We start from the raw sequence: 25,186 nt of genomic DNA, 5'->3' as shown, positions 1-25,186 counted from the left end.
TGTCCTTGGTCAAGCATCGTCACCAAAGACAGGGAATGGCATTTTTCTTTATTCTCTTCCCAAGTCCCCAGCACCCCTCAGATTGCCTAGGTATGGGTCTCTTTAAGAGCATTTCAAAGCCAGGTTCCAAGCTGAGGAGGCCAGCTGTGTCACAGAAATAAACTGTTAATTACATGCAAACCCTCTGTAAACACTGAAATAAATTAAACCTTTCCCCTAGTTTTATTTTTCCCCCCTCTCTACCTGTCACAGGAGGATGAAGCTGAGCTGGAGTGAGGCAGAACGAGCAGAGGCTGCAGCAGCCATAGTCCCTGTGGACAGCAGCTCACTCTGAGAGCAGAACCTGTGCTGCGTCTCCTGACAGCCTGGCAGTCTGGAAGCCATGGCATCTTTGGTGGGTTCTGACAGCCACTCTGTGAAATCAATCCACCAATGGATATTTACCGAACACTTAGCCATGTCTAGGGGACTGTGGTTGATGCCAGGAGACAGAACATTTAATAAGGAAAAGGGACATAAACACCAAGACGACGATGAATGACACAGGAGAATCTGGGAAGGAATGCTAATAACATTTAGGTCTGGGGGAGAAGGCTCAGGGGAAACATCTCCCCTCTTTTGAATTTCTCAGGGATAGTCAGAGAAGGCTCTGTGGAGAAGGTGACATTAGAGTTTTGGAGGCAATTCCAAGAATGTGCACTCAAGGTTGGCAATGATGCAAATGGAAAGTGCAAAGTGGCTAGACTGAGAGACAGGAAGGACCAGTCTGAGAGGAACAGGTTTATACAGTGGGCCAATGGAAGAAGATTCTTTGCTTGTCTATCCTAGACGGTTTTCAAAACTTTTTAACTAACAATTTCTCACATGAGTGCTATGTGCCAGACATTTATCCATGTTAACTTACTTCTTACTACAACTCAGAGAGGTGGGTACCACAATTATCCTCACATTACTAATAGGAAAATAAAGGCACAGAGATTAAATAAATTGCCAAAGTCCCATAGATAGTAAAGACCAGGATTCCTAACCACTATGTTATAGCACCTTTGGCATCAGAAATCACTTTTTTCAAATAAAACTTACATCAGAACATCCATGCATAACACTTATAAAAATGGGGCATCTTCTGGCATAAATCTATTTTACATATTTAATACAAATATATTCATAATACAGAACACTTATTCAATATCATTCAAAACATGAGGTTGTTTTCCAGAAGATAAAAATTTGAAACCAGGGTTATAGATGACTATCGCAGTCTTGAATCAGCTTTGGCATCCAGCTTATTTTTATATTTTATTTTAGTTTCACAGTATTGAGAAAATCTTGAATCATACAGAAAGGTAATAGTGTGATCACTTAAATCATTTTATGAAAGCAAACAAGCTGGGGCCTGATTCTTTTAAAAAGACTAACACAGAACTAGAAGCTTTCTAATACCACATTTACACAAAGCTCAAATAAATGCAGAGACAGCAAAGGGAGCTTGACTCCAAGGTCTCCACAAAGAAAAGAATTACGCCAGTGTGACCGTGGGAGGTCTCCAAGTGTGAAAATTTGGTCTATAACATATGGATTACTTGTGGCTTTTTAAAATTAGTTTTATTCCTTCATTTTCTGTTTCCTCAATTCTACAATATACCTTTCTTTACAGAGGAAGGTTTTGTAACTCAGAATATATGAATACATCATACATAGAATGCAGTGGCTTTTCCCCTGACAACATTGAATAATGCTTAAATTTAATAACAGAATTATTCAATTTTTGATATAGTATATAATCGGTGGCATCTTGGATTCAAGAAAATGTGGTAGTTAAAAGACATATTTTAAAAACAAAACTTGCAACAAATTTTATAGATGCCATCAAAGCCCATCCGCAGATACCCGCTGACAAGTCCCAGGTTTGGAGTGAAGGCCATGGCCTGGGGATGGTGAGTGGGGAGAGTGGGAGGGAGGGGCGGGAGCACCTGGCAAGGCACCCTCAGGAGGACAGAAATTCAAGTGGTCCTCTCTGACCATCACAGGTGCTGCGACCCACCCGCCAGTTCCTGGGGTGGGGAAGACTGCACACTGGAAGGAAGGGCCCCGCCTTGGGTCACTGCTTCTCAAGAAAAGGGGCACTAGGAGAAGCTGAGGGGACAAAAGTCAGAAGATATCCCAGGTCCTGTCACTGTGGCTTCTTTATCTGATTTGAGTGTTGTGATTTTCCAGAACATCAGAAACATTCCAGTGCAAATGATAAACCAAAGATGTATTCGCCAGTCAAATACAATACCTTTTTTTTTTGTAATTAACTCCACTACTCTGCTGCCCCATGAGTGCACAAAATCCTGTTTCCTCTTGTGGACAGACAATGGGGTTCAAGGTGGAAGGCAGTGGAGAGTGGAGGCTCTCAGGAGTCACTTTTAAAAGAGCTCTCCAAAAGTGTAAATGGAGCCCCTAGTACCTGGCACCTTAAAGGAGAAGGGATCCTGTTCAATCCTTCCCTCCCTTTGGCAGGGAGCTGAGGTGTAATTGAGGGCACACGTGTCCATCAACAGGGAAAGCTGTAGCTGAAGCTTCGCCGTGGAGAAGCAGCTGACATCTAACTGCAACACAGGGAACTGGAGGCAGGCAAAGGTCTGTAAATCTACACATATTATTTCAACAGGCCTGGAATGAGGACCAGCTAAGTAGTGGATCGTTAAGGGAAACTTAGTACATCCAACCCTTCCCTCCCACCAAAAGGGTTGGGTATACTAACTTTCAAGTCAGTTTCTAAGCCTTGTCCCTAAAGGAAGGTAAAAATATAAAGTAACATCTAAGCGCCCAGTGGGTAAATGATGCCTTTAATGTGTTGCCAAGAGCTCTGACATCTTTGTCCAACAGGCTGCAATCCAGTATCATGGGCTCCCCTTGAGTTCACCAGCTTTCACATTTCTACATGGGCTGTCCAGAAGCTCACTTTATTTTATTTTCTTTTTAGAGATGGGGTCTCACTATGTTGCCCAGGCTGACCTATGATTCATAGGTCAATCATAGCACATTGCAGCCTTGAACTCCTGGACTCAAGAGATCCTCCTGCCTCAGCCTTCCAGGTAGCTGGGACTACGGGTGTGAGCCACCAAGCCAGGTTCAGCAGCTCACTTTAAATTATCCACTCTCTCCTCAATCCTCCCAGAGATCTCTACTTGTATATCTTCCAATTATTCGCTATATTTAGTTTGCCCTATTGTTACAAGTATATGTATGTACCCATGCGCCTGACTTATTGCCCCTTCTAGACCTAAGTCCATAAATTAACTACTTCCTGAGAGCCCACTGTGTGTCAATCACTATGTTAGGCAAACACTGAATAAAGCATGACCTCATGGAAATCCACATAGTGGGCATGCAGGCTGAAGGCAGAAGTGTGCCTTTTTCTTCAGTACTCTCCCATTTATGTGCCATGTCACTCTCTTACCATCTGGCAATTACATTGATGCAGAACAGTGGTTCTCAAACTTCAGTGTAGCCTCAGAATCACATGGGAGCTTGCTGAAAATACAGATTCCTTCCTCCCACCTCTAGAGATGCTGGCCCGCCAGATTTAGGGCAGAGCCCGGGAATCTGCAATTACACTAATTGCCCCTGGATGATTCCAAGACAGACCACACTCTGAGGGGCATGAAAAAAAATTGCTCATAAGTCTTTGAGTGAATAATGAATTGAGGAACAGTGAATAGAGACCTCTTGGCTTTCCTAGTGTGCCATATACTGGCACTGTGCCATCCCCACCTGGCTGAGATTCTGTCCGCATTTGGATTCCAGAGTGAAAAGTACCTGAAACAGCCATTGAGTCACCAACACACCACCTCCAGCTAATTTCTGCCTCCGAGTCCTAAGGCCTGGAGTTGCCTGAGAACAAAAAGATCATAGCCCAAAGCTGCATGACACATCAGGCACCTGAGGCCTTTGGCCACGGATTAGAAATTAAACCGCATATTAGAGTAAATGAAACAAAAAGGAAAGGAACCCTGAGCCAACCTAACGGCTCTGCACAGACAAAAGACCAGGAGACTGGCCTGGTTCGTGGTGTGAAATTCAGGCATCAGATCAGGAGGCACACTTAGCACATTTGGAATAAATCCCAAACATGATGGCATCCTGGTTTGACAAATCAAGACAGAAATGCAATGAGTAGGAATAACTTCAGGGTGGAGACAGCTAAGGATGGGAAAATAGTAAGTGTGAGAAAGAAAGAAAACGCCGGTTTCTTCCCAGGGAGGCAGCGGTGTGGAGAAGGCTGTGGACCACAGGCTCCCAGCCCAGCAGACAGAGGCCAAGAAGGCGGCACTGTAGGGTTTGGAGAGGACAAGTATTAACAGGAGAACAGGCTGCCAAAGTCAGCATCAGAAGCTGCAACGTAAGTGTGTTTAAAAAAGAGACAGACACTCTGAGAAGGAAAACAAGATGACAGAGTACAATGCTAGTAAGGTAGGTGGGCGGGCCTGGTGGGTTTCAATCCCCAAATGTTCCCCAAGTTCATATTCTGAATTGAGCTGAAACAGGACCAGACACCCTGGGAGTGGCCTTAGAGAAGGCCCAGCGGTGTGCCGGCGCGCAGTCACAGCTTACTCTGCACATGTGCGGCACATGCACACACTCTCTCTCCTTCCACTGGGGGCAATGCGAGCACCAAATTAGAAATCAGAACATTTGGTTTCAAAACCCACTCCCTACTTCCATGCAGCAAGATAGGTTTCTCAACTTACTCCACAGACTGAATTTGTCCATCAGATTCAAGAGTCACATTTAAAAAAGGGTCCATAATCCACTTACTCTCCTCCCTTTTCACGGTTTCTCCCCCACCTCTCTTTGCTCCTTATCCAGCTCAAATTCCACAGCTATGTTACAGTCAATCTCTTGATCTTCTCTCATTTTATCGTGCTCACCTGACAAAACTATTCTCGGAAAAGCCAACTCTCCACCTACTTCCTACCTGAGACTCAGCGGCTGAATGTGACCAGAGGAAAACACACCAGGCTCACTGGTCTCACTTGAACTTCATCACAGCTAACTCCAAGTGAGTCCGTAAAGCTGCCCAGCAACCCAATGCATTTACCTATTCCACTTACTCCCTCAGTCTTCTGGGAAACTATGTTATACCTTCTCCTCAAACTTTCAGTATTTTCCTCCTCCCACCCAGTAAGCTGATGACCTTACTTCCTCTTTCATTGAGAAAATAGAAGCAATAGGAAGAGAATTTCTACAAGATTCCAACACCACATCTACCCACGTACCAGCCTCTGCAGCCACTTGTTCTTCCTCTGCTCCTAGTACTATGAATGGATGATTAGAGCTCCTATCTAAGCCAAGCCCTACACCTGTGGTCTAGACCTTCCCACACCACACGCACACCTATTCAAGGAAATCCCTCCCCCAATTATCCTCCCTCTCCTTCATCAACAATAATTTTTATCTCAAATGGATCATTCCCATCAGCATGTAAGTGGTATTTCTTCCATGCTGTTTCCATTGCTCTCTGAAATCCTTTCCACTCCACTCAAACTGCTCCTGGCATTCAGTGGTTCTTAGCCTTCCACTTCCCTGACCCATCTGAAGCATTTGATTCAAATGAGCAAAGCATATAGGTAAGAGTTTTTGAAAGAGTAAATATGAATGTGAATTCAAGAGAATCTGTGGATGTGATTTATACAAATCACCAAGAAATTATTAGCAAGATACTGAACAATCATATGATAGGAAAAAACGCTTCTTCAGAGAACTGACTTGATCATCCTGTACTTTCTCCCTCTGCAGTGCGCCCTTCACTTGGCCCCAGGACACCAAGTTTCTGATTTTCCTCTCACCTCCCTACTGCTCCTTCTCAGTCTTTCTTTGCTGATAATCATTTTTCTCTTCACCTTAACATCAGAACTCAGTCCTGGAATCTCCTCTCTTCCCTGTCTATATTCACTTCCTTGATGGTTTCGGCCAGTCTCAATACTTTACCATCTATACAGTGAAAACTCCCAAATTTGTATCTCCTGCCAAGCCTTCTACCCTGAACTCATTTATTCACCTCCTTCCCTATACTACCATATCAAATGAGCATGGCAAATTTAGCACATCCAAACTCAATTCTCCTCTTCCTCCCAACATACTTTACCTGTGTTCTTCCCCAGCTTAGTTAACGGCCACTCCACTCTTCTTGCTGCTTTCTCCCAAACTCATATTCAATCTATCGAAGAATCCCATGAGCTCAACTTAAAAATATATGCAGAAGCCAACCATTTTTCACATCCTCCACTGCTACCTCCCTGGCCCAAGCCTCTATCATTTTTTTTAGATCCTTGCAATAACCTTGATTTGACTCCCTGTTTCTACTTTTGCTCTATCAAAGCAGGTGGAGTGATCCTTTTTCAAACACAAGTCAGGTCACACCACTCCTTTCCTCAAAACCCTCCACTGCTTTCCCATCTCACTCAGAGTAAAAACCAGAGTCTGTATAATGGCTTTCAGGGCTCCACATGATCTGACTGACTGTTCCATCTCCTACTTTCTGCCTTACTCACTGCAATCCAACCCACTGTGCTCTTTGCTGTTCTTCAAATACACCCAGCCTGTCCCCATCTCAGGATCTCTGCACTTGCTGGCCCAGCTATCTGGGACTCAGGACACTCTTCCCCCAGATAACCACATGGCCCACTCTCTCACCCACTTCGAGTCTTTGTTCAAATGCCACCTTCTCAACGTGGCCCTCCTGACATCTCCATTTAAAATTGCAACCAACTTCTCCCTTTCCCCACATTTTTTTTCTCCACAGCACCTATGACTATCTGATATACCATATGTTTTCCTTATGTTCTATATGCATTTTCCCACTAGAATATAAATTCCATGAGGGCAGGGACTTTCCTATGTTTTACTCTCTACTGTATCACCAGCATCCAGAACAGTATCTGGCACGTTATCGCCACTTAACAAATGTTTGCTGAATGAATAATGAGTTAGTGAACGAATCTACACTTAGGTATTAATGTAAACAGAGGGGAAAAGCCTTTACTATGAGTTCAGGAAATAGTTTCCCTCTCCCTCTACTCTCTCCTCTCCATGAAAAGCCTGACAAGCAAAGTGTTCTGCCAGTTAAGAGGAAGTTATCATAGCTCCTCACTAAGCACACACACCTTACCTCCCAGCCGTCATGGGAAAAAGAACAGTAACTTCCAAGATCCACTTACCAATCCCTCTATGGATAAGTAACAGATGAACAGATACTAGTATCCGATTCCAAGTATCACCTGTATTACAGGATCCCAGACTCATGTAAGGACATAGGAACAGGGCAGTCCAGATGGGATTGTGGGAAAAAAAGAAAAAAAGAAACCAGTCTATTCCAGAGCATGACTGATCCTGGATACCGATTACAATTACAATAACACTTACAGTGTCTACAATACCAGTCACAATTACAGTGTCTACAAATTTTATGAACTATACACCTGATCCTAGGTCAGCTGGTTCATCTTATCACCCTAGCACCATAAGATAATCATAGACTCCTGCCACCCATTGTCAAATTAGTTTTGAGTAGTTCTACTACAATGTGGAGGAGGTGGTAGGAAAAGACTGAAGCAAAGATGGAAGCCACGTTCCCTAGTCTCATGGATCTCAGAACCCAAAGCATTCTCTGCAGATACCACAAAATCAGAGGAACTCCATAAAGAGAATGGTAGTTTTTCATCAACTGCGAGATGGATGTTATGCCTCACCATGCTGATAGATGACACATACAGCAAAATCTCAATGAGACAGAAGGTGAATAGCTGTTAACCATTTAATAAATCCTGACTATATGCAGCTGTGAAAAGGCAACTTAAAGGAGAGCCACAGTCATTGTTGATAGACCAAAAGATTTCTAAGGCGTTGGGAAGACTCTCAGAAAGCACCCAGACTTTAAGTTGCCTCTTCTGACCAAAAGCCAATGAAGTCCATAAAAACCCCTTCCATCATAGCAGCTTGGAGCATCTTAAGTAGTCACAACAGATGTGGCAAGCATACCTGCAAAGCTGCAGAAACAGTACACCTCCAAGAAATTTCTGCCTCTACATGAGTTTATCAACAGTAAGAAGAGAAATAAATCGAACTACAGAAATACAAATGAAACATACTAAACTTTAAGAGCAAAGATGTGAGTAACTGCAGACAGGGACTGGGAACCTCTGCAATCTGGGAATTAGTCCTGATACAATAAAAGAGCTAACGGAATCAGCAGATACCATAAAACTAGAATGACAAAGAGAAATAAGACGCAGATCAGAATCAGAAGAAAGTCACTTCTCTCAGCCACTTCCAGCACAGGTGAAGAGGGTTAGCGAGCCACAGTAACATTTGTTGAATGAAGAGCATTGATCAGAAGGAGAACACATTGTACTGTGGAAGACATACTTATCAGGTTAGGAGAAATAAGTAAAGAAGAGAGTTTGCAAGTCTCGAGGAGACCTTTGGGAGAGACAGTGCAAACAGGTAGCAACAGCCAGAACTGTAGACAGTTTTGCATTCCTTCCGCCAGAGGAGGGAGGGAAGCCAAGAATATAGTTGGAGTTTGACCAAGCAGTTGACATTTGGATAGAGACTAAATGAAGCACAGGTGACTCCAGGTTGCCCTGACAATGGGAACCCTCCCCCTTACAATTCATTATAATGAGAAAAGCCACATGCAAATGAAGTTCATAGTAATCAATGGCAGAGCAACACAAGGTCATAGGGAGGCATCTAGGAAGAGTCTGTGGTACAGAAAAGGGATGCAAACATGAGGGAAGCATTTACATTGGTTAACAAGGTTAAACTGAGCCCACATGCCTGAGAGCTTCTTCCTACTGGGTAAACCTGAAGATTCTCCTACTGGTTTGGATGTTAACTAACAAGAATAAATCTTACATGTTTGTTGCACCACTAAATAGAAGGTGCATCGGGCTGGGAAACAGGGGATCCCCCTCTCTTAGTGCTCTGCATGAACAAATCCAGCAGCTGGGTGAACTGGGCCTTCCCAGAATGAGGAGTGGTAGAAAGGAAAATCAATAGTTATATTTATATTTGCATCTTATTGGTGGTGGTTGTGGTAATGCTTAGTGAGTCATTTTTCTATATGCAGAAACACACACACATATATGTATACATGTGTTTATAATACTAAGTTGACTAGTCATTCATAGTTAACTTCATGGTATGCAACCAGTGTATATAAGAGAGAGTGTGTGTGTGTGTGTGTGTGTGTGTGTGAAGGAACAGTCCAAACAGGTAGCAGACAGTCCAAACAGGTAGACAGTCTTTGGGTGACAGTACCCCTAGCCCTAAATCCAGCCATCAGAATATCAGGAGGCCTTCAGTAAACTCAAGTTCAATGAATCACAGGCTGGAAGTCAGAGTATGTGAGTCTGTGGGCCCTGGACACCCATGCAATACAAGGTTTCAGAGCATCTGCAACTTGATCTCCTCTCCTCCCTCCTTCACTCCTTAGTGAGCAAAACTAGAGAGAGGAGCAAGATCTCTGCCTGTGTTTAACTTCTAAACCTATAGTTGACAGGTAACTGGAGAGACATAGAGATTTGAAGAGAGCACTATGATAGCAGGAATCATGGCACTTTTTCCTCCCCATTTCCCTAGTGCCTAGAACAGTGCTTGGCATGTAATAGATGCTCAGTTAATAAACAGTGAAAGAATGAAGGAATGAATAAAGAAACTAATGAAGAAAAAATAATGAGTGGTTCTTCAGCTGAGATCCTGCTCCTCTCAGTACCATCTGAATCTTGGCTAAAGTGGACCAACAATCACGCCTGTATCCTCAAATGCAACACTTCTCCTTTCAGGCTTTCAATGCATTTATCACATCACTTAGGTGAGTCTACACATATAATTGAAATGCATCACTCTCAAAGCCCTACAAGTGACACCAGCCACTACAGGGCCAGTGCTGCAATTCCTACAGGCGCCTGGCTAATTGGAATGGCACGGCCTCAAGACAACCTTTACATCTCAAATGAGGAGTGACTGCACTCATCAACCTTGCCTCCCTCCGCTCCTTCCTGCTGCCTCCCACAGCTGGTGAGAACTGCAGAGTGTCGTCCGGGGTTTTCTGGGTCACACTTCATCCCTGGGCTTGCTGGGTGTAAGTTGGTCCTTGGGACTTCTTCACTGCCCTTAAGAGCTTTAGCATAATAGCCTGTGACTCTTTTCTGCAAAGCTTCAGTCCTGCCTTGCTCATCCTATATGGGAATGGATCCAGGTTAGCAATGGACCTCTACTAAGTACTTTCTTGTACAGGCCTTACACAATCCTTGCTCTTTGGTCATTATAGTCTAGTCGAGTTTCTTCTGAGACAGCATTTCCTTTCCCTCCACTGTAAATTATATCCAAAGCTCTTTCTAAAGGGTGCTTTGTATATGCCACCTTATTTTCCCCCTAATAAGTTTTATAGAGAGAGAATCAGGCTAAAAAGATCTAGAGAAGAACTGAAGGAAACAGAGGGCACCTTAAGGTAAAGGCAGGTTGTGGGAGCGTACATAAGAGGCGTGATCATTCCAAAGTTACTGTCTTGGAATGGGCTGGTTAAATGCAGGTAAGGGTACAGTCCTTCAAAAGCACCTGCCCACATGGCTTTACCCACCTAGGATCCATGTACATCAAACCACATACCTCAACTCACTCTCATTTTTGAGCATAGAGTCTGCACCAAGCCTTTGATAAGTCGTTAAAATTAGATTCTGGAAGATGGAAGAGACTTCATGATCACCCTATCTACCTTCTGTCCCCATGCAGGAATCCCCAACATCCCTGACAGGCAGTTAGATCAACTCAGAACCTTCCAAATATGTCTGATCACATGAATCCCCAGGGCACTTGAAAAATGCACAGCTCACTAGCTTACAAAGTTATACAAAATCAGAATCTCCAGAGAAGGGGCCTGTGAATCTGAATTTTCAACAAGCATCCCTGGTGAATCTCACAATTAAGCATGCTTTTTATGTGCATGTAATGCAGCAGTTCTTGACAGTGGCTACATACGAGAGTCAGATAGGAAGCTTTTTAGAAAAGCCAATGACTTTTCTAAAATCACCTTCACCCCTAAATATTCCCACTTAATTGGTTTGGGATGGAGCCCAGTTGGTATAAGTTTTTTTCTTTTCTTTTTGTTCTTTTCCAGTACATTCTCCCAGATCCTGAGGGGGGTGATAAAATTTTTTAAGCTTCCAGCTAATTCTACTGGGCAGCCAGTATTATACATTATTAGTACCCTTCACTATAGCCCACCATCATGTCCAACCAACATATTCTATAACTATTAAGTTGATCTGACTTAACTAATTTGTTCACCTATCCAACCTAGGATGTAATTTCCTAATCATATTAAGAAGCTGTGTACTTGTACTTAGCAAGAGGCCAGACAAGAGAGAATTATGAACTGCTAAGGCTTGTCCCAGTTGAGTCTTCACCTCCCGCTCCAATACACCTATATCCACAGCCCTCCCTGTCCCTGGACTAGCCAGGCCAAACAACCCCAGAAACCTCCATCCAGGGTTCTTCCCTCCTCCTTCCCGGTCCCCACCAGCTCTACTCACATTGTACAGCACGGTGGTCCACCCTTCCATGGTGATGCACTGGAAGACAGTCAGCACAGCAAAAAGGATGTTATCAAACTGGGTGATCCCATCATTGGGGCCGATCCAGTCCTTGCATTCATAACCAGCTGGGCAGCCCTGCACGCCACACGGGTGAGGGGGGTCAAATCCTTCTAGAATACCTGCAGATATGTTTGGAGGGTGGGGGATAAATCACATGGTGTTTCACATGAACTGGAAATGACCTCAGGAGGCCACAGGTAAGCAATTCCATTCCCCATGGAAAGAGGTCTGCCCTTTTTTGTCTCAGGCTCCCTCTCCTCCCTGGCCTCTCTGCACCTCCCAGCTCACATACCATGTGTTCAACCCAATGTTTCCCATTCTCTTGAAAATGGAGCCTCTCCTCCGCATGGTCCCCTACTCTGCAAGCTTCATCGTCTACCCTCACCTGCAGTACCACAGGAATTAGAAGGACTGAATCACATGGCACACTTTGAGGAAAAGGCAAAGTCAAGTATTTTAGCTTCAGACTCCAGGATGAGCCCTGAGTTCTTCCTGGGTTTCTTGGGGACAGTTATAAACTACGGTCATTTTAGGGGGTTTTAGCTCTTTGTCCAGCATGGATTCCTGGCTTTGAATAAAAGATTAAAACAAAAAATAGAAATCCAAGGTGGAAGGTGTTCTTTGAAGGTTCTTTTCATAAAAAGCATGGTACTTATTTGGGATTCTTCAGCCTGCCTCCCATCTCCTTTCCTCCTAGGATACTCAACTCAACTTGAAAAGAACAAATGAAATACAAAGATATGAGAATTAGGGGTTGTGTACCCTAACAATCTCCCAAGCACACTTGCAAACCAAGCTCAGAGCACTCTCAGTTCATCCACACCATGTGTGGGTCAAAACAGAGAGCGAGAAGATGGTGAGAAGGATCATGAAGGGAAAATGTCTCCACAGATCCGGAGGGACCCAACTCTGATTCTGGACTCCTAGATCTCACCAGCCTGTGGGCCAGAGAGGCCACTATAGAAAAAGTACTTATTTATGTGGTCAGAGGCTGCTGTATAAAGAATCAAGGGGTATTGATTCAGATATTCAGAGAGGTGGTACTTTATTTTTTTGTAGAGAGACAGAGAGATGGGGACAGAGAGACACTAGTTTTCCAGGCTGGCCTCAAACTCCTGGGCTTCAACAATCCTCTTGCCTAAGCCTCCAGGGAGTAGTTGGAACTACAGGTGTGTGCTACTATGCCTGGCTCAGACAGATGGCTTTTGAAGTTCATTCTCATGGCCCCTGACTACGGGATAGGGGAGCCGAGACCATCTATTTGAAATCTTCCAACTATGTATTTGCCTTGCAATATTAATGTCAAGTCAGGATCTCTAGTCTCAGTTGGCTGTGCCTCAAAAGGCTGCTGACTAGAAACTTCCGATTCTAATTCCAGGGTCAGAATAGGACACACTTTTCCAATGAGCCTCCAAGTGCCCTGAAATTACCCCAGTTAACAGAGGGGAGAAGGGAAAAGGAGAAGACAGAGAAGAATGACCCTACCTGAATTGTTCATGAAGCATGCTCGATGTAACTTCCCACTGTAGAACTCCAAGCCAATAATAGCAAACATCAGGATGGCAAAGAAGAGCAGAAGGCCAATCTGCAGAAGAGGTACCATGGCCTTCATGATGGACTTCAACACAATCTGCAGGCCTAGAAGGAAGGACAGAGAATGACCAATGCAGCCGTCCCTCAGCACCATCTGATAGGGCAGAATTAGTTTCATTCCCTCATTGGTTTCATCCATGCTGCCTTCTGTCTCTGATAGATTAAATTTATTAGAATGTGAACCTTTCCTAAAGGAAATTAGACCCAGCTCTGCTAGGCTGTAAATCCTTCAAGAGCTGGGACAAAGTTAATCTTCCCATTCACTGTATCTCAGACCCAATTCTCTCAGTCCTTATTGGGGAAGCACAATTAGTACAAGTACTATTCAGAAAATGACATATCCTTTGACCCACACATTGTACTTCTAGGATTCTAGCCAAGAAAACACTCAGAGATTTGAATAAAGATTTAAGTAAAAAGGTGTTTGTTGCAGCACATTTATAGTTGGAGAAAAACTGGAAATTGCCTATTTTTATTTTTTATGTCATCCAGCAACATAAAACATTAAAACGGCTAAATAAATCACAACACATATAAGAATTTTTTTGCTTTGAGACAGAGTGTTGGTCTGTCACCAAGGCTGGAGCGCAGTGGCATGATCTTGGCTCACTGCAGCCTCGGCCTCCCAGGCCCAAGTGATCCTACCACCTCAGTTTCCTGAGTAGCTGAGACTATAGGAGTGAGCCGCCATGCTCCGCTAATTTTTATTACTTTTTTGTATTTTTTGTGGAGATGGGGTTTCACCATGTTCCCCAGGCTGGTCTTGAACTCCTCCTGAACTCAAGCTATCCGCCCACCTCAGCCTCCCAAAGTGTTGGGGATACAGGCATGAGCCGCCATGCTGAGCTAATTTTTTATCTATTTATTTTATTTTATTTTTTGTGGAGATGGGGTTTCACCATGTTGCCCAGGCTGGTCTCGAACTCCTCCTGAACTCAAGCAATCCACCCACCTCAGCCTCCCAAGAGCTGGGATTACAGGTGTGAGCCACTGCACCCAGCCAAGAATTTTTAAGGTTAGGAAAATAAAATACTTATTTCAGGATATAAAACTACAATATACATAATGATTTCAATTACATTAAAATGCACAGGGGAAAATGAAAAATATTGAAATTTTAACAGAAGTGATTTTTGAGTGACAGGATAAAGAGCACTTTTCTCTTTTGTTGTTTTCTTTACTTTCCACATTTTTCTGTAAAGATTTTCTATTATCTTTTATATTTGCGAAAAGTTAAATTTAAAGTAAAATGTTATGCCAGATTGCTCCATCTCCACTATTTATTGTCACTGAGGCTTCCTCCCAGGAGGAATATTGTTTGTTTATCCCAAATTCCCGTAGACCTGGATCCAGCTGAGGACACATCAAGAAAGTTCTTAGCAGAGCAGAAAGAATGGCAGATGCTCACTAGGTATCCCTGACACGAGCTTCAAGGGCCGCAGGACACGCACAGCCCGGAGGGTCCTCAGGTCCACATGAGTGTTGAAGTGGGTTCCCGCAGTGGCCAGGATGCTGCAGACAGAGACACAGAAGGGTCAAGGTTACCAGTCTGGCTTTCCCCTCTTGTTCCATGCAGGAAGCGGGGCTGAGGCAAGCTCAGCCTGGAAAGCACACAGCGCTGACGCCAGCTGTATGTGGGTGCACCTGAGCTTGGGTGAATCACCAGTGGCTCCAAGTGGAATTAAATTTAGCCATCTGGGTTTCACTTTGCAAAGAAGGAAAACTTATCATACCAGAACCCTAGTTCCAAATCCCAAGCAAAACACAAGGTCCACAACATCTGTCCCATTCCTGTCCCCAAACCTTGTCCCCTTTCTCCACTCTGCCCTGCTTCAACTTCTTCCCCTCTTTCCAACCCAACAGGTCCTTGTATTTTTTTATTTCAAAATTGTCTTAGGTTCCCCTGCCTATCTCCTTCAGGAATTTTTTCTGGATTAACTCCAGTAAAAGAGTAACTCACTCATCTCTACTTTGACACTTAGAATTTTTTTTTTAATGGAGTCTTGCTCTGTTGCCCAGGCTGGAGTGCACTGGCGCGATCTCGGCTTGCTGCAAGCTCCACCTCCCAGGTTTGTGCCATTCTCCTGCCTCAGCCTCCCGAGTAGCTGGGACACTTAGAATTTTTACCAAACAAATAAATTACACTGGAGAAGAATTTCAATGGTCTTCACATAGTATCAAGTATTTTTATAATTGCACAAAACCACTCTTTGACCCTAATCGGATTTCACCATCTCTATTTTTCCACGTTCCACAGCCATATCCAGAAACACACACACACACAAATCCATAATTCTATTAGACTGTGTGCACCAAGGAGACAACTTATTTCCTATAATCTCATGGCATTGCAGGGACTTTGGAGAGACAAAGACATATATGTATTTATGAAAGACACAGCAGAAGAATAAGAGCAGAAGAACTGAGTTTAAGTCTGACTCAATCTGTTGAGAATGGGGTGACTCAACACAAGTCTATCAGCCTCGATGAACCCCACTTCTATCATCTCTAAAATGAGGGTGTATTGTGGTCTACTTATAAAAATAAAATGACATGGTATTTAATATTAAGAGTGTTCTATAAACTGTAATGTACACACAGACATGTGGCTAATGCAAAGTTTACTAATATTAATAAAATCTTAATTTAAAACTTGCTCATTTTATTCTTCTTTCTGTGAAGAATGAAAGGGAGCTTCTCCCTCATAATCCCTCCAGAACAATCTCAGCTACCCAGAACCATCAGGAAATGAGGCATTCAGAAAACTGGGTTCCTCTACAGTCAAAGGGTGGCAAGAATGGCTTGCTTTGTTTATTTCTGATGGAACCTCTCTGAAATAGTTCAAGTATTAAATAAGGTACCCGAAGTGCCTTCAATATTTGACATGTCTTCAATCTCAGAAAAAGAACTGTATGGAAAGTGCATGCCCTATGGCCCTCGGAAGCAGACGTACCATCATAAGGTACAAATCATACAGACCAGGACAACAGAATCGCAAGCAGTAACCAACACAATTAGTGCTGCCAACAGCCAAGCGGACAGCTTCATGTGCTGGCACGCTTCCCCAGACTCCAAGTATCCGGGAGCTGCCTGTAGAGCATCATTAGGAAGTAAAGAGGGATCCTACATGGGGTGAAGGTTAAACAACCAGTAGAGATTCCGGTCAGCTTTAAGATTCTCTGAGTCTACGTTCATACTACCTAAAAATAAGAAGCAGAAAGAAATCCTACTCATAAAGAATCTCAAGAGCTAGACAAGGTTTCTGAATCTTCCCCATCTCTCCTGAGTCACACTTCCATGCCATCATCAGAAACGGGGGTACTTGGGGGAGTGGAGTCTTCCACACTCCTTTTGACTATCTTCCAAGGCCAAGGAAAGACATTAAGGAGCGGGTCATATAATCTCTAATAAGTAGGGAAGGACTAAAGACAAAAAAGAACAAGGAGAAACATGGAAAATAGAAGTGAAAACTATGACAGAAATAGAAAAAGAGAAAGAGGAGAGAGATAAAGAGAAAGGATAGGTGGGGAGATAGAGAACCACAAAAAAAAAAAAAAAAAAAAAAAAAAGAGAGATCATTGTTTGCCTGGTTCTTGTAATAAAGGTAAGGTGCACAGCACAGTCTCCTGTGCTGCCCAGGTGGGAGACTCTCCTTTCACGATGATGTCTTTCAAACACAGTATGCAGAATATGAGTTAGAAATTAGACTTGTTTCCTAGGATACTCAGATACACATGAGACACTCTTTTCATATCATAAACAGCCCTGTTGGAAATGAAAATTTCCTCTCCAATCCTGAGTTTAACAGTTATGTTTCAGAACATGGTGATAGAGGCAGAAAGATAAAATTAAAAAGCAAAGAAGGCTCAAATGTAGAGGGGGAAAATGGTAGAGGGAAAGACTGAGATGACAGAAGAGTGAGTAGTAAAAGAAAATGTAGGGATATAAACAAGAAAGGAAATAAATAAGAACTGGGGGAAGACGCAAATGTCAGAGAAATGGGAAAGAGAACAAAAGCAAAGAGAGAAGGAAAAAGATGGCATTTGTTGCAGGGGTCTCACACAGCCAGCCATGAGGTATGCACATGTCACCAAGTTGGTCCCTGGCTGAAACTACCTGCTCCCCAAACTGTCCAAACCATACTGTAGCCAGGGCCATGCAGCCTGTGGTCTCGTGCTGTCTTGGCCCTCAAAATTTTCTTTTCTCTCCTCCAGTGCAGGAGGGCTACCAACTAGGTCTTTAATTGATGCACATTGGCCACTGGCTGCTTCCTAACTCCCACTGTTCCAGTACTCCTTGAGGCAGAACTGACAGCTGGCTCCCCTGTTCACCTGTTAGAAAGTAGGGACAATGGGATTCTTTTTTTTTTTTTTTTTTTTTTGAGACAGAGTCTTGCTCTGTCATCCAGGCTGGAGTGCAATGGCTCAATCTTGGCTCACTGCAACCTCCGTTTCCCGAGTTCAAGCGATTCTCTTGCCTCAGCCTCCTAAGTAGCTGGGATTACAGGCACCTGCCACCACACCTGGCTGATTTTTGTATTTTTAGTACAGACAGAGTTTCACCATGCTGTCCAGGCTGGTCTCGAACTCCTGATCTCTTGATCTGCCCGCCTTGGCCTCCCAAAGTGCTGGAATTACAGGTATGAGCCACCATGCCCGGCCAACAATGGGATTCTCAGAGCAAAAAGACAATTAAGGAAAAGAGCCCTATTCTGTGCTCCCATAACGCGTCCACCTCCATCACTGCCCTAATCACATCCTAGATAAATTCTGTTTTCTAATCTGTCTCTCCCACTAAATCTGAAACACCTCTAATGGAGGCACCATTTTAGTCATCTCTACCCCCAAAACCTAGCCCAGTGACTGGCAAGTAAGAGGCACTCAGTAAAGGCTTGATGAATTGAATTTGAATTGCACTGATGAAATTAATAAATTTGTTGAGACAGAGGTCAAAAGGAGAGAACATCAAGGAAATCCTAAAACTTACTGTGAGAAGAATAGGGTAGCAAGCTGGGATAGTATTCAAACATACATGTGTTTGAGTACATAGGAGAATACTGGGAATCCATCCTCAAGCATTTAAGAGTCAAATGAGGATCTTCTAATATTCTTTTTTTAAAATTTTAAGTTCCAAGGTACATGTGCAGCGTGTGCAGTTTTGTTACATAGGTAAATGTGTGCCATGGTGGTTTGCTGCACCTATCAACCCATGACCTAGATATTAAGCCCAGCATGCATTAGTTATTTCTCCTGATGTTCTCCCTCCCCCTCTCCCCACCCCATACCCCTGAGAAGCCACAGTGTGTGTTTTCCCCTCCCTGTGTCCACGTGTTCTCATCATTCAGCTCCCACTTATGAGTGAGAAAGTGCAGTGTTTGGATTTCTGTTCTTGTGTTAGTTTGCTGAGGATAATGGCTTCCAGTTCCATCCATGTCCCTGCAAAGGACATGATCTCATTCCTTTTTTTGGTTGCATGGTATTCCATGGTGTATATGTACCACATCTTCTTTATCCAGTCTATCATTGATGGGCATTTGGGTTGATTCCACATCTTTGCTTTTGCGAATAGTGCTGCAATGAACATACGTGTGCATGTATCTTGATAATAGAATGATATATATTCCTTTGGGTATATACCCAATAATGGGATTGCTGGGTCAAATAGTATTTCTGGTTCTAGATCTTTGAGGAATCACCACATTGTCTTCCACAATGGTTGAACTAATTTACATTCCCACCAACAGTGTAAAAGCGTTCCTATTTCTCTGCATCTGTTGTTTCCTGACTTTTTAATAATCACCATTCTGACTGGTGTTGAGATGGCAATATTCTTGAAAGACTTACTGAGGACTGGACAGATCCTGTTCTGTGGGATCTTCCCAGTTCTCAGTAAGAGAGCTAGAGAGACAGAGGAAAGAATGGAAACTCAGAAGTTAAAGACTTGCCTCCCAGCAAAGCTTAAGTTTTGAGGTACATACAGCTAAGCAAAACTATGGGCCTTGTAAGTACCAGGGCTTAATCAGGAGTCTACTGGAAAAGTAAAGAGTAGAAAACAGCCTTTGACTCTCAGTCTAGTGGAAGTAGACAGACACATAAAAGAAATAATTATAACACACCATGAAGCATTATAACAGAGTTGTTTACAAAGTGCTATGAGAATGGGAAACACCACAGTGACAAATGCAGGGTGCTTGCTGTCTGTCAGCATTTTCAAATGGTATGTCATTAAATCTTCAAAATTTTCCTCATATTGCTATTGTCTCCATCTCATAAAAGAGCAAGCCAAAGCTTAGAAAAAATTAAATTGCTAATAAATGGCAAGACCAGGAATTAAAGTCAGTTCTCTTCTGATGTCAAAACCAGTCCTTTCCCCACTCTGCCATTACGCTGTGCAATGTTTGCCTGGCGCTGGGCAGATTCACTGTTCCTTAGTCCAGTGTGTTGCTAAAAATACCAAGGTCACAGTTTTGGTCCCCAAACGGGCAAGTAAGCATTCTTCCCTTCATTCTAAGGCCACAAATCACCAAGTGCCACAGATCACTTGCCATGTCTCTCTCTCAGGACCAGGCTCCATGCACCTCTCCTAATTACTACGTACAAAAGCAGCTTAATGGCAGGTGATGATTGCTGCAATATTTCTGTACACACACATGCACACACACACACACACACATACCACAAAATCAGAGTGGGGCCACTGAGAACAACTCCAATTTTGAGTTAATAAAAGCCTAAGCTCTCCGCTGTCCCAAGAGGCATATGTCTGTGCTCCTCAAGGGCAGAAGTGTATTTTCCATTTCTTTTGTCACTACAGGCACACAGCCTGATGGAAAGCTTTGTACACAGAGGGTTGCTTAATGCCCACTTTGCTCCCACAACAGAGGACAGTTGGAGAGTGCACTCAGCCCTCTGACCACCACCAGCACAGGTATCATGTTCGGCACACAGTCAAGTTCAGTAACTATTTCCTGTTAGAGATCATGGCTCAGCCCTACCTTGAATGTTTTTACTTTTAGGTGTCAGCAAGTAGGAAGAGAATGGAGATTGATACAATCCTGATGACGCAGCACAAGTCTTTCCCGTTGTGGCCATACTGCAGTGGCACAGCAGAATACAAGACAGAGGTAATGCTCTGGGCAATAAGAACCAAATCATCTCTCCCCAAATTAGTCACCCAAAGAATTCTCCAACCTTGCATTCCCTTTGACCTTGGGGTTCTTTCCTAGCCTCCTTGTCAATCCAGGTCTATAATCTCTTTTCACAGGCATATTCCACTGTGCAAATCCATGCCCGAAAATACCCTGAAACAGTGGTCATAGGTTCAGGGTTGCCAGCTAAAATGCAGGACACCCAGTTAAGTTCAAATTTCAGATTAGTGCAATATTTGTATAATGCATGGAATATTCATTGTTTATCTGAAATCTAAAATTCAAATTTAACTGGATGTCTTATATTTTTATTTGCTAAATCTGACAGTTACACTTAAGTAGTGATCAGCAAAGACCAGATAAAGAGCTCCCTTCTTAGTCATTGCCCCAGCCCTAGACAAAATTTCCAAGTTCTCTTCTGAAAGGAGACACAAGCCAGAGGTCTTTCACCATTAGGTCCAGGATGTCTCCCAAGCTCCAGAAATTACCCACATCAGTATCAATGGAGAACCTTAAGTTTTTGAAAGACAGGCTCTTCATCAGCACCTGTGAGAAAAGGCTAACAGTAGGCAAAGGATGTGAGATGTTTAACCAGCCCATGTGATGAGGAGGCCATGAGGAGGCAGCAAGGGACCTAATACAAGCTGAATTCCCAACACAAAGTTGAGTCAGAATATCATTCCCATGGGTAGTTGACATAAATGAGTTGCTGTGTCTATTCAAAAACATTCCATAAGTGGTTGATTCCTTTATCTGTCATTCCACTTTACCTGTCATGTCCCTTCCTTTAAATCTCCTGGATTCACTTCTCACTCTCCAGCCTCCCTCCTACCTGGAATGCTTCTCCTTTGCCTTCTCTCCCTTGCCTAAACAATTTGATTCAGACCTCACGGCCCAGATGATATTCTACTTCCTCCTTGGAAAAGGTCTACAACCAAAAGCTAGTTGAACTAGGATTCTGAGAAAGGGGTAATGCACACGCTTTCCGGTCCCACTGGCTGGTTTCAAATCCCAGTTCCATCACCTATACTAGCTGTCAGGCCTTTTGCAATTGCCACACTGAGCTACAGTTTTCTTACCTGGAAAAAAGGGATAGTGCCTTCCTAAGAAAGTTAAAACAAGGATTAAAAAAAAATAATGCTTGTAAAGTTCTGCACGTAGCGCTGATTTACCATGGAGTTTCCTGGTCATAAACAACAGAAACAGATTTTAACTGTCTTAAACTGCAGACCCATCAGCTCCATCCCTCCAAAAATGTATACTGAGAAGATACCAAGAATTCACAGAATTGAGGGGATATTGGAAGACCAGGCTGGGAAAAAAGGAAAGCAGAAACCTTGTTGGGGCAGGGATATCCAGGTCCTAACTGAGAAATCTGTGATTGTTACCTGTTATGGAATAAGGGACTTTGCAGATGGGATTAAGGATCTGGTGGTGGAAAGAATAGCCTGGATTATCCAGGTGGACCCGAGGCACAATCACAGGTGCCCTTACAAGAAAAAGGCAAAAGATTGACTACAGAGAGAGAAGGCAATGTAAGGACAGAAGCGAGTTATTCTCCATCTGTCTCTGAAGATGGAGGAAGGGCCAAAGAACACAAGAATGAAGCTCTAGAAGCTGTGAGAGGCAAAGAAATGAACTCTCTCTCCTAAAGCCTCTGGGGAGGAGAGATGGGAAGCATGACCCTGGATTTTAGCCTAGCGAAAGTGATTTTAGACTTCTGTCTTCCAGAACTGTAAGAAAATACACATGTGTTGCTTTAAGCCACCAAATTTGTGGTCATTTGTTACAGCAGCTATAGGAAACTAATACACTTGGCAAAGGTCAGAGATTCTGGGAAATCTGATTCTTAGGCCACTGTGGCTATTGGTATGAATATAAACATCAACTGTCTTGGTGTTGCAGCATCATCAGCTTAAGAGTAAAGTCAGAAGAAGCACATGGTCAAGCTTAAGTCCCCCTGCACCCAAATCCCCTACCACTTCCAAGGTGAGCAAGACTCCCCCCAGGAACACACAAAATAAGATTTTCCCAAAAGGGAAAGCAGGGGCCACTGAGGAAGCTGAATGAAGAAAAACTTTAAAAAAAAAATGTCTACTACAGTTTGGCCCACAGAAAATAATCAGGTGTTGCAGAGGAAAAAGAGAAATAATATATCAGTTTTCTTATCTATAAAATGAAATTATCAGATAAAGGGACCTCTCAGACCCTTCCTGGCTCTAACTCTGTGAGCCAACACCTACCCCGATGGTGTTATGCTTCTGTAGCTCACACCAATCTCCCTCTCAACATCCGGAGAGCTGCTCTATGTTTAACTCCCAATTACATACAGTTCTTATATCTTAGAACATGGGTCTGACCGTTAATGAGTCAGATCCTCGCAACTCAGTTCAAAACCTGCTCCTTGATGGCAGAAACCATCTTTCACATTTCCACACACTATGGCTCCTTCTGGAACAATATGCAACAGTAATGCTCTAGAAATGCCCTTCACTCAAGGAGAAGTGGGTGTTGATACATTTCCAATTGCAGCAGATTAGTTGGACTCATCCACAGATGCATCCACGGAGCTGTGACTGGGCCCATGACACCTAATAATTGGATATCCAAATTGAAGTGGGTGTAGCCACATGTGTAAGTAATTATGATCTATCAAAAATCTACTGAATTACACATGATGTTTTGCTCTCCATTTCTTTTAAATAAATTGCTAGAAGTGTGATTTCATTTGGGAATCAATTTCTGGAGACTTTACTTCATTTTATTTTTTAAAAAGTCCCTGTGTATTAAACTATTCACATAGAGATAAGCCAAAGAAAATCAACTTGACCAAAATATATCTGAGGGAAGAGGACGAGGGTGGGAAAGGTGTAAAAGATGTCAAGCCCAGCCCGGATGTCTGTAAGCTGCCTCTTCCTCCCCACCTACTCTGCTGGGACCCCTTGATGGCATCAGGCTTAGCTCCATCCCACAGCCCAGGACTCACTCTACAATCGAGATACTTACTGACCTTGTGCCACCAACAGGCCCTGGCATTACAGTAGAGAACAAGATGGTGATCATGGCTGTCCTCACAATACTTAATGAAAGAGACATACACTAAATAGGTCTCAATTATGGTAAGTGGAAGGTCAGGGAAGGAAACTTCACTGTGGAAGTAGCAGGTGAGCTCAAAGGTGAAGCTGGAGTAGGTCGGAGGAAACAATGTGGGAAGGGCACCCCAGATGCAGAAAAAGGCCTGCACAGAAGGTCTTGAGGCACAAAGGAAACAAGCATATCTGAAAAACTGAAACAAGGTCGGTGTGACTGAAACCTAATGAATCAGGGGAGAGTAGACAGTAAGGAGTCCAAAGAGGGCCAGGCACAGTGGCTCACGCCTGTAATCCCAGCACTTATGGAGGCCAAGTTGGAGGAATTGCTTGGGCCCAGGAGTTCAAGGCCAGCCTGGACAACATGACGAGAACCTATCTCTACAACTCTCTATACAAAAATAAATAAAAATAAGCTGGACATGGTGGCATGTGTCTGTAGTCCCTGCTACTTGGGAGGCTGAGGTGGGAGAATCACTCAACCGCAGGAGAAAGAGGCTGCAGTGAATCGCAATCATGCCACTGCACTCCAGCCTGGGCAGCCGAGTGAGACTGTCTCAAAAATGAATGAATGAATGAATCAATCAATCAATCAATCAATGAAAAACAGTCTGGAGAGACTGGGAAATGTCACAGAAGGAAAACTTTCTAGGCTGTGTTAAGGTTTTGGACCAAGCCCGGCAGTGTTCAAAGAACTCCAGGCTTAAATTTGCCGATGGAACACCAGGTTAACCACACTGTTACTCTGAGCTCAAAATAATTTTCCTGATTAACCATTGGTCTTTTACCTTCTCTCCAAGCCCCAGCCCCAGTTGCTATAACTGGGTGTTTCCCTTGGTTTTTGCACCTGAACTAATGCCACTTTCTCTAGCCCCATAGGCCATTCCTGGGGCGGCTGCTGTTGGCTGCCTTCTCTGCAGCAGCCTTCCCCAACAACATGCATGCTGGGGAGGCCAGGCAGCTCTCCAGACTCCCCTGCGGGTGAATCTAGATTCGTGTAAGCAAATCATCCACCGTCCTGGGTAGTGACTGGTTTAGGAATGAGCAGGTAAACAGGTAATGAAACTCAGGCCCCTGAGTTAGAACAGAAAATACGCTTTGGGCTTCAATTGACCTATGTTCTAGAACAAAGGTAAAAGCATATAAAGTGGTGATTTTCAAGCTTTTTTGATCATAGCCAACATTAAGCAATATATTTTACATCATAAGCCAGGATGTATATATATATATACATACATAAAATTACAATGTTTCATAAAGCAATACTCTATTTGTGTGATGTACTCATATTTTCTCTTCAATTCTTCCTTAGTTAAGGTTAATGCTGGTTTTAATCAACTAAATTTCATGACCCTCCAATGGAGCTGATCCACAGTTTGAAAAACCGACCTCTGTAGAACACAAGGCAGACCAATATGAATGGCTGCTTTAATAGCACCATGCAGCTTCTTGATGTTATCCTAGAATGATGAAACAGTTTGCCTTGAAAGGTTTTGCTGTGCTTTTCCAAGAACCACAAACACAGCATTCTAGAAGAGAATCTGTTCCTTCTTATGCTACCTGAAGCAACAACATCTTGCTGCCCTCCAGAATGGACAGTCTTAAAGCTTTCTCTCTCTCTCTCCCCTTCCCCCACCGGCCCTTTCACACACGCTTCAAAACTGGCATGGGGCAGTGACCTGTTTCTGATTTGTTTTTGACTGGTTGGT

At 43.4% G+C, this 25,186-nt stretch overlaps 1 protein-coding gene across 13 annotated transcripts in view; it reads right to left on the bottom strand.

Annotated features, from left to right (window-relative positions):
• LOC105484537 (calcium voltage-gated channel subunit alpha1 E) overlaps positions 1-25,186 on the bottom strand; it is a 492,953-nt gene that overhangs the window by 217,081 nt on the left and 250,686 nt on the right. For all 13 annotated transcript variants that reach the window (XM_071076614.1, XM_071076570.1, XM_071076587.1 and 10 more), the window contains 3 exons: positions 14,650-14,753; positions 13,134-13,286; positions 11,586-11,767 (listed from right to left, as the gene is read on the bottom strand). In XM_071076614.1, the coding sequence (XP_070932715.1) occupies positions 11,586-11,767; positions 13,134-13,286; positions 14,650-14,753 (439 nt within the window). The remainder of the gene's footprint in view (positions 1-11,585; positions 11,768-13,133; positions 13,287-14,649; positions 14,754-25,186) is intronic.

This window comes from Macaca nemestrina, chromosome 1 (genome assembly GCF_043159975.1).
Source record: "Macaca nemestrina isolate mMacNem1 chromosome 1, mMacNem.hap1, whole genome shotgun sequence".
NCBI classification, from domain to species: Eukaryota; Metazoa; Chordata; class Mammalia; order Primates; family Cercopithecidae; genus Macaca; species Macaca nemestrina.
The sequence above is the reverse complement of the archived record's forward strand: the minus strand, read 5'-3'. Positions and strand labels throughout refer to the sequence as shown.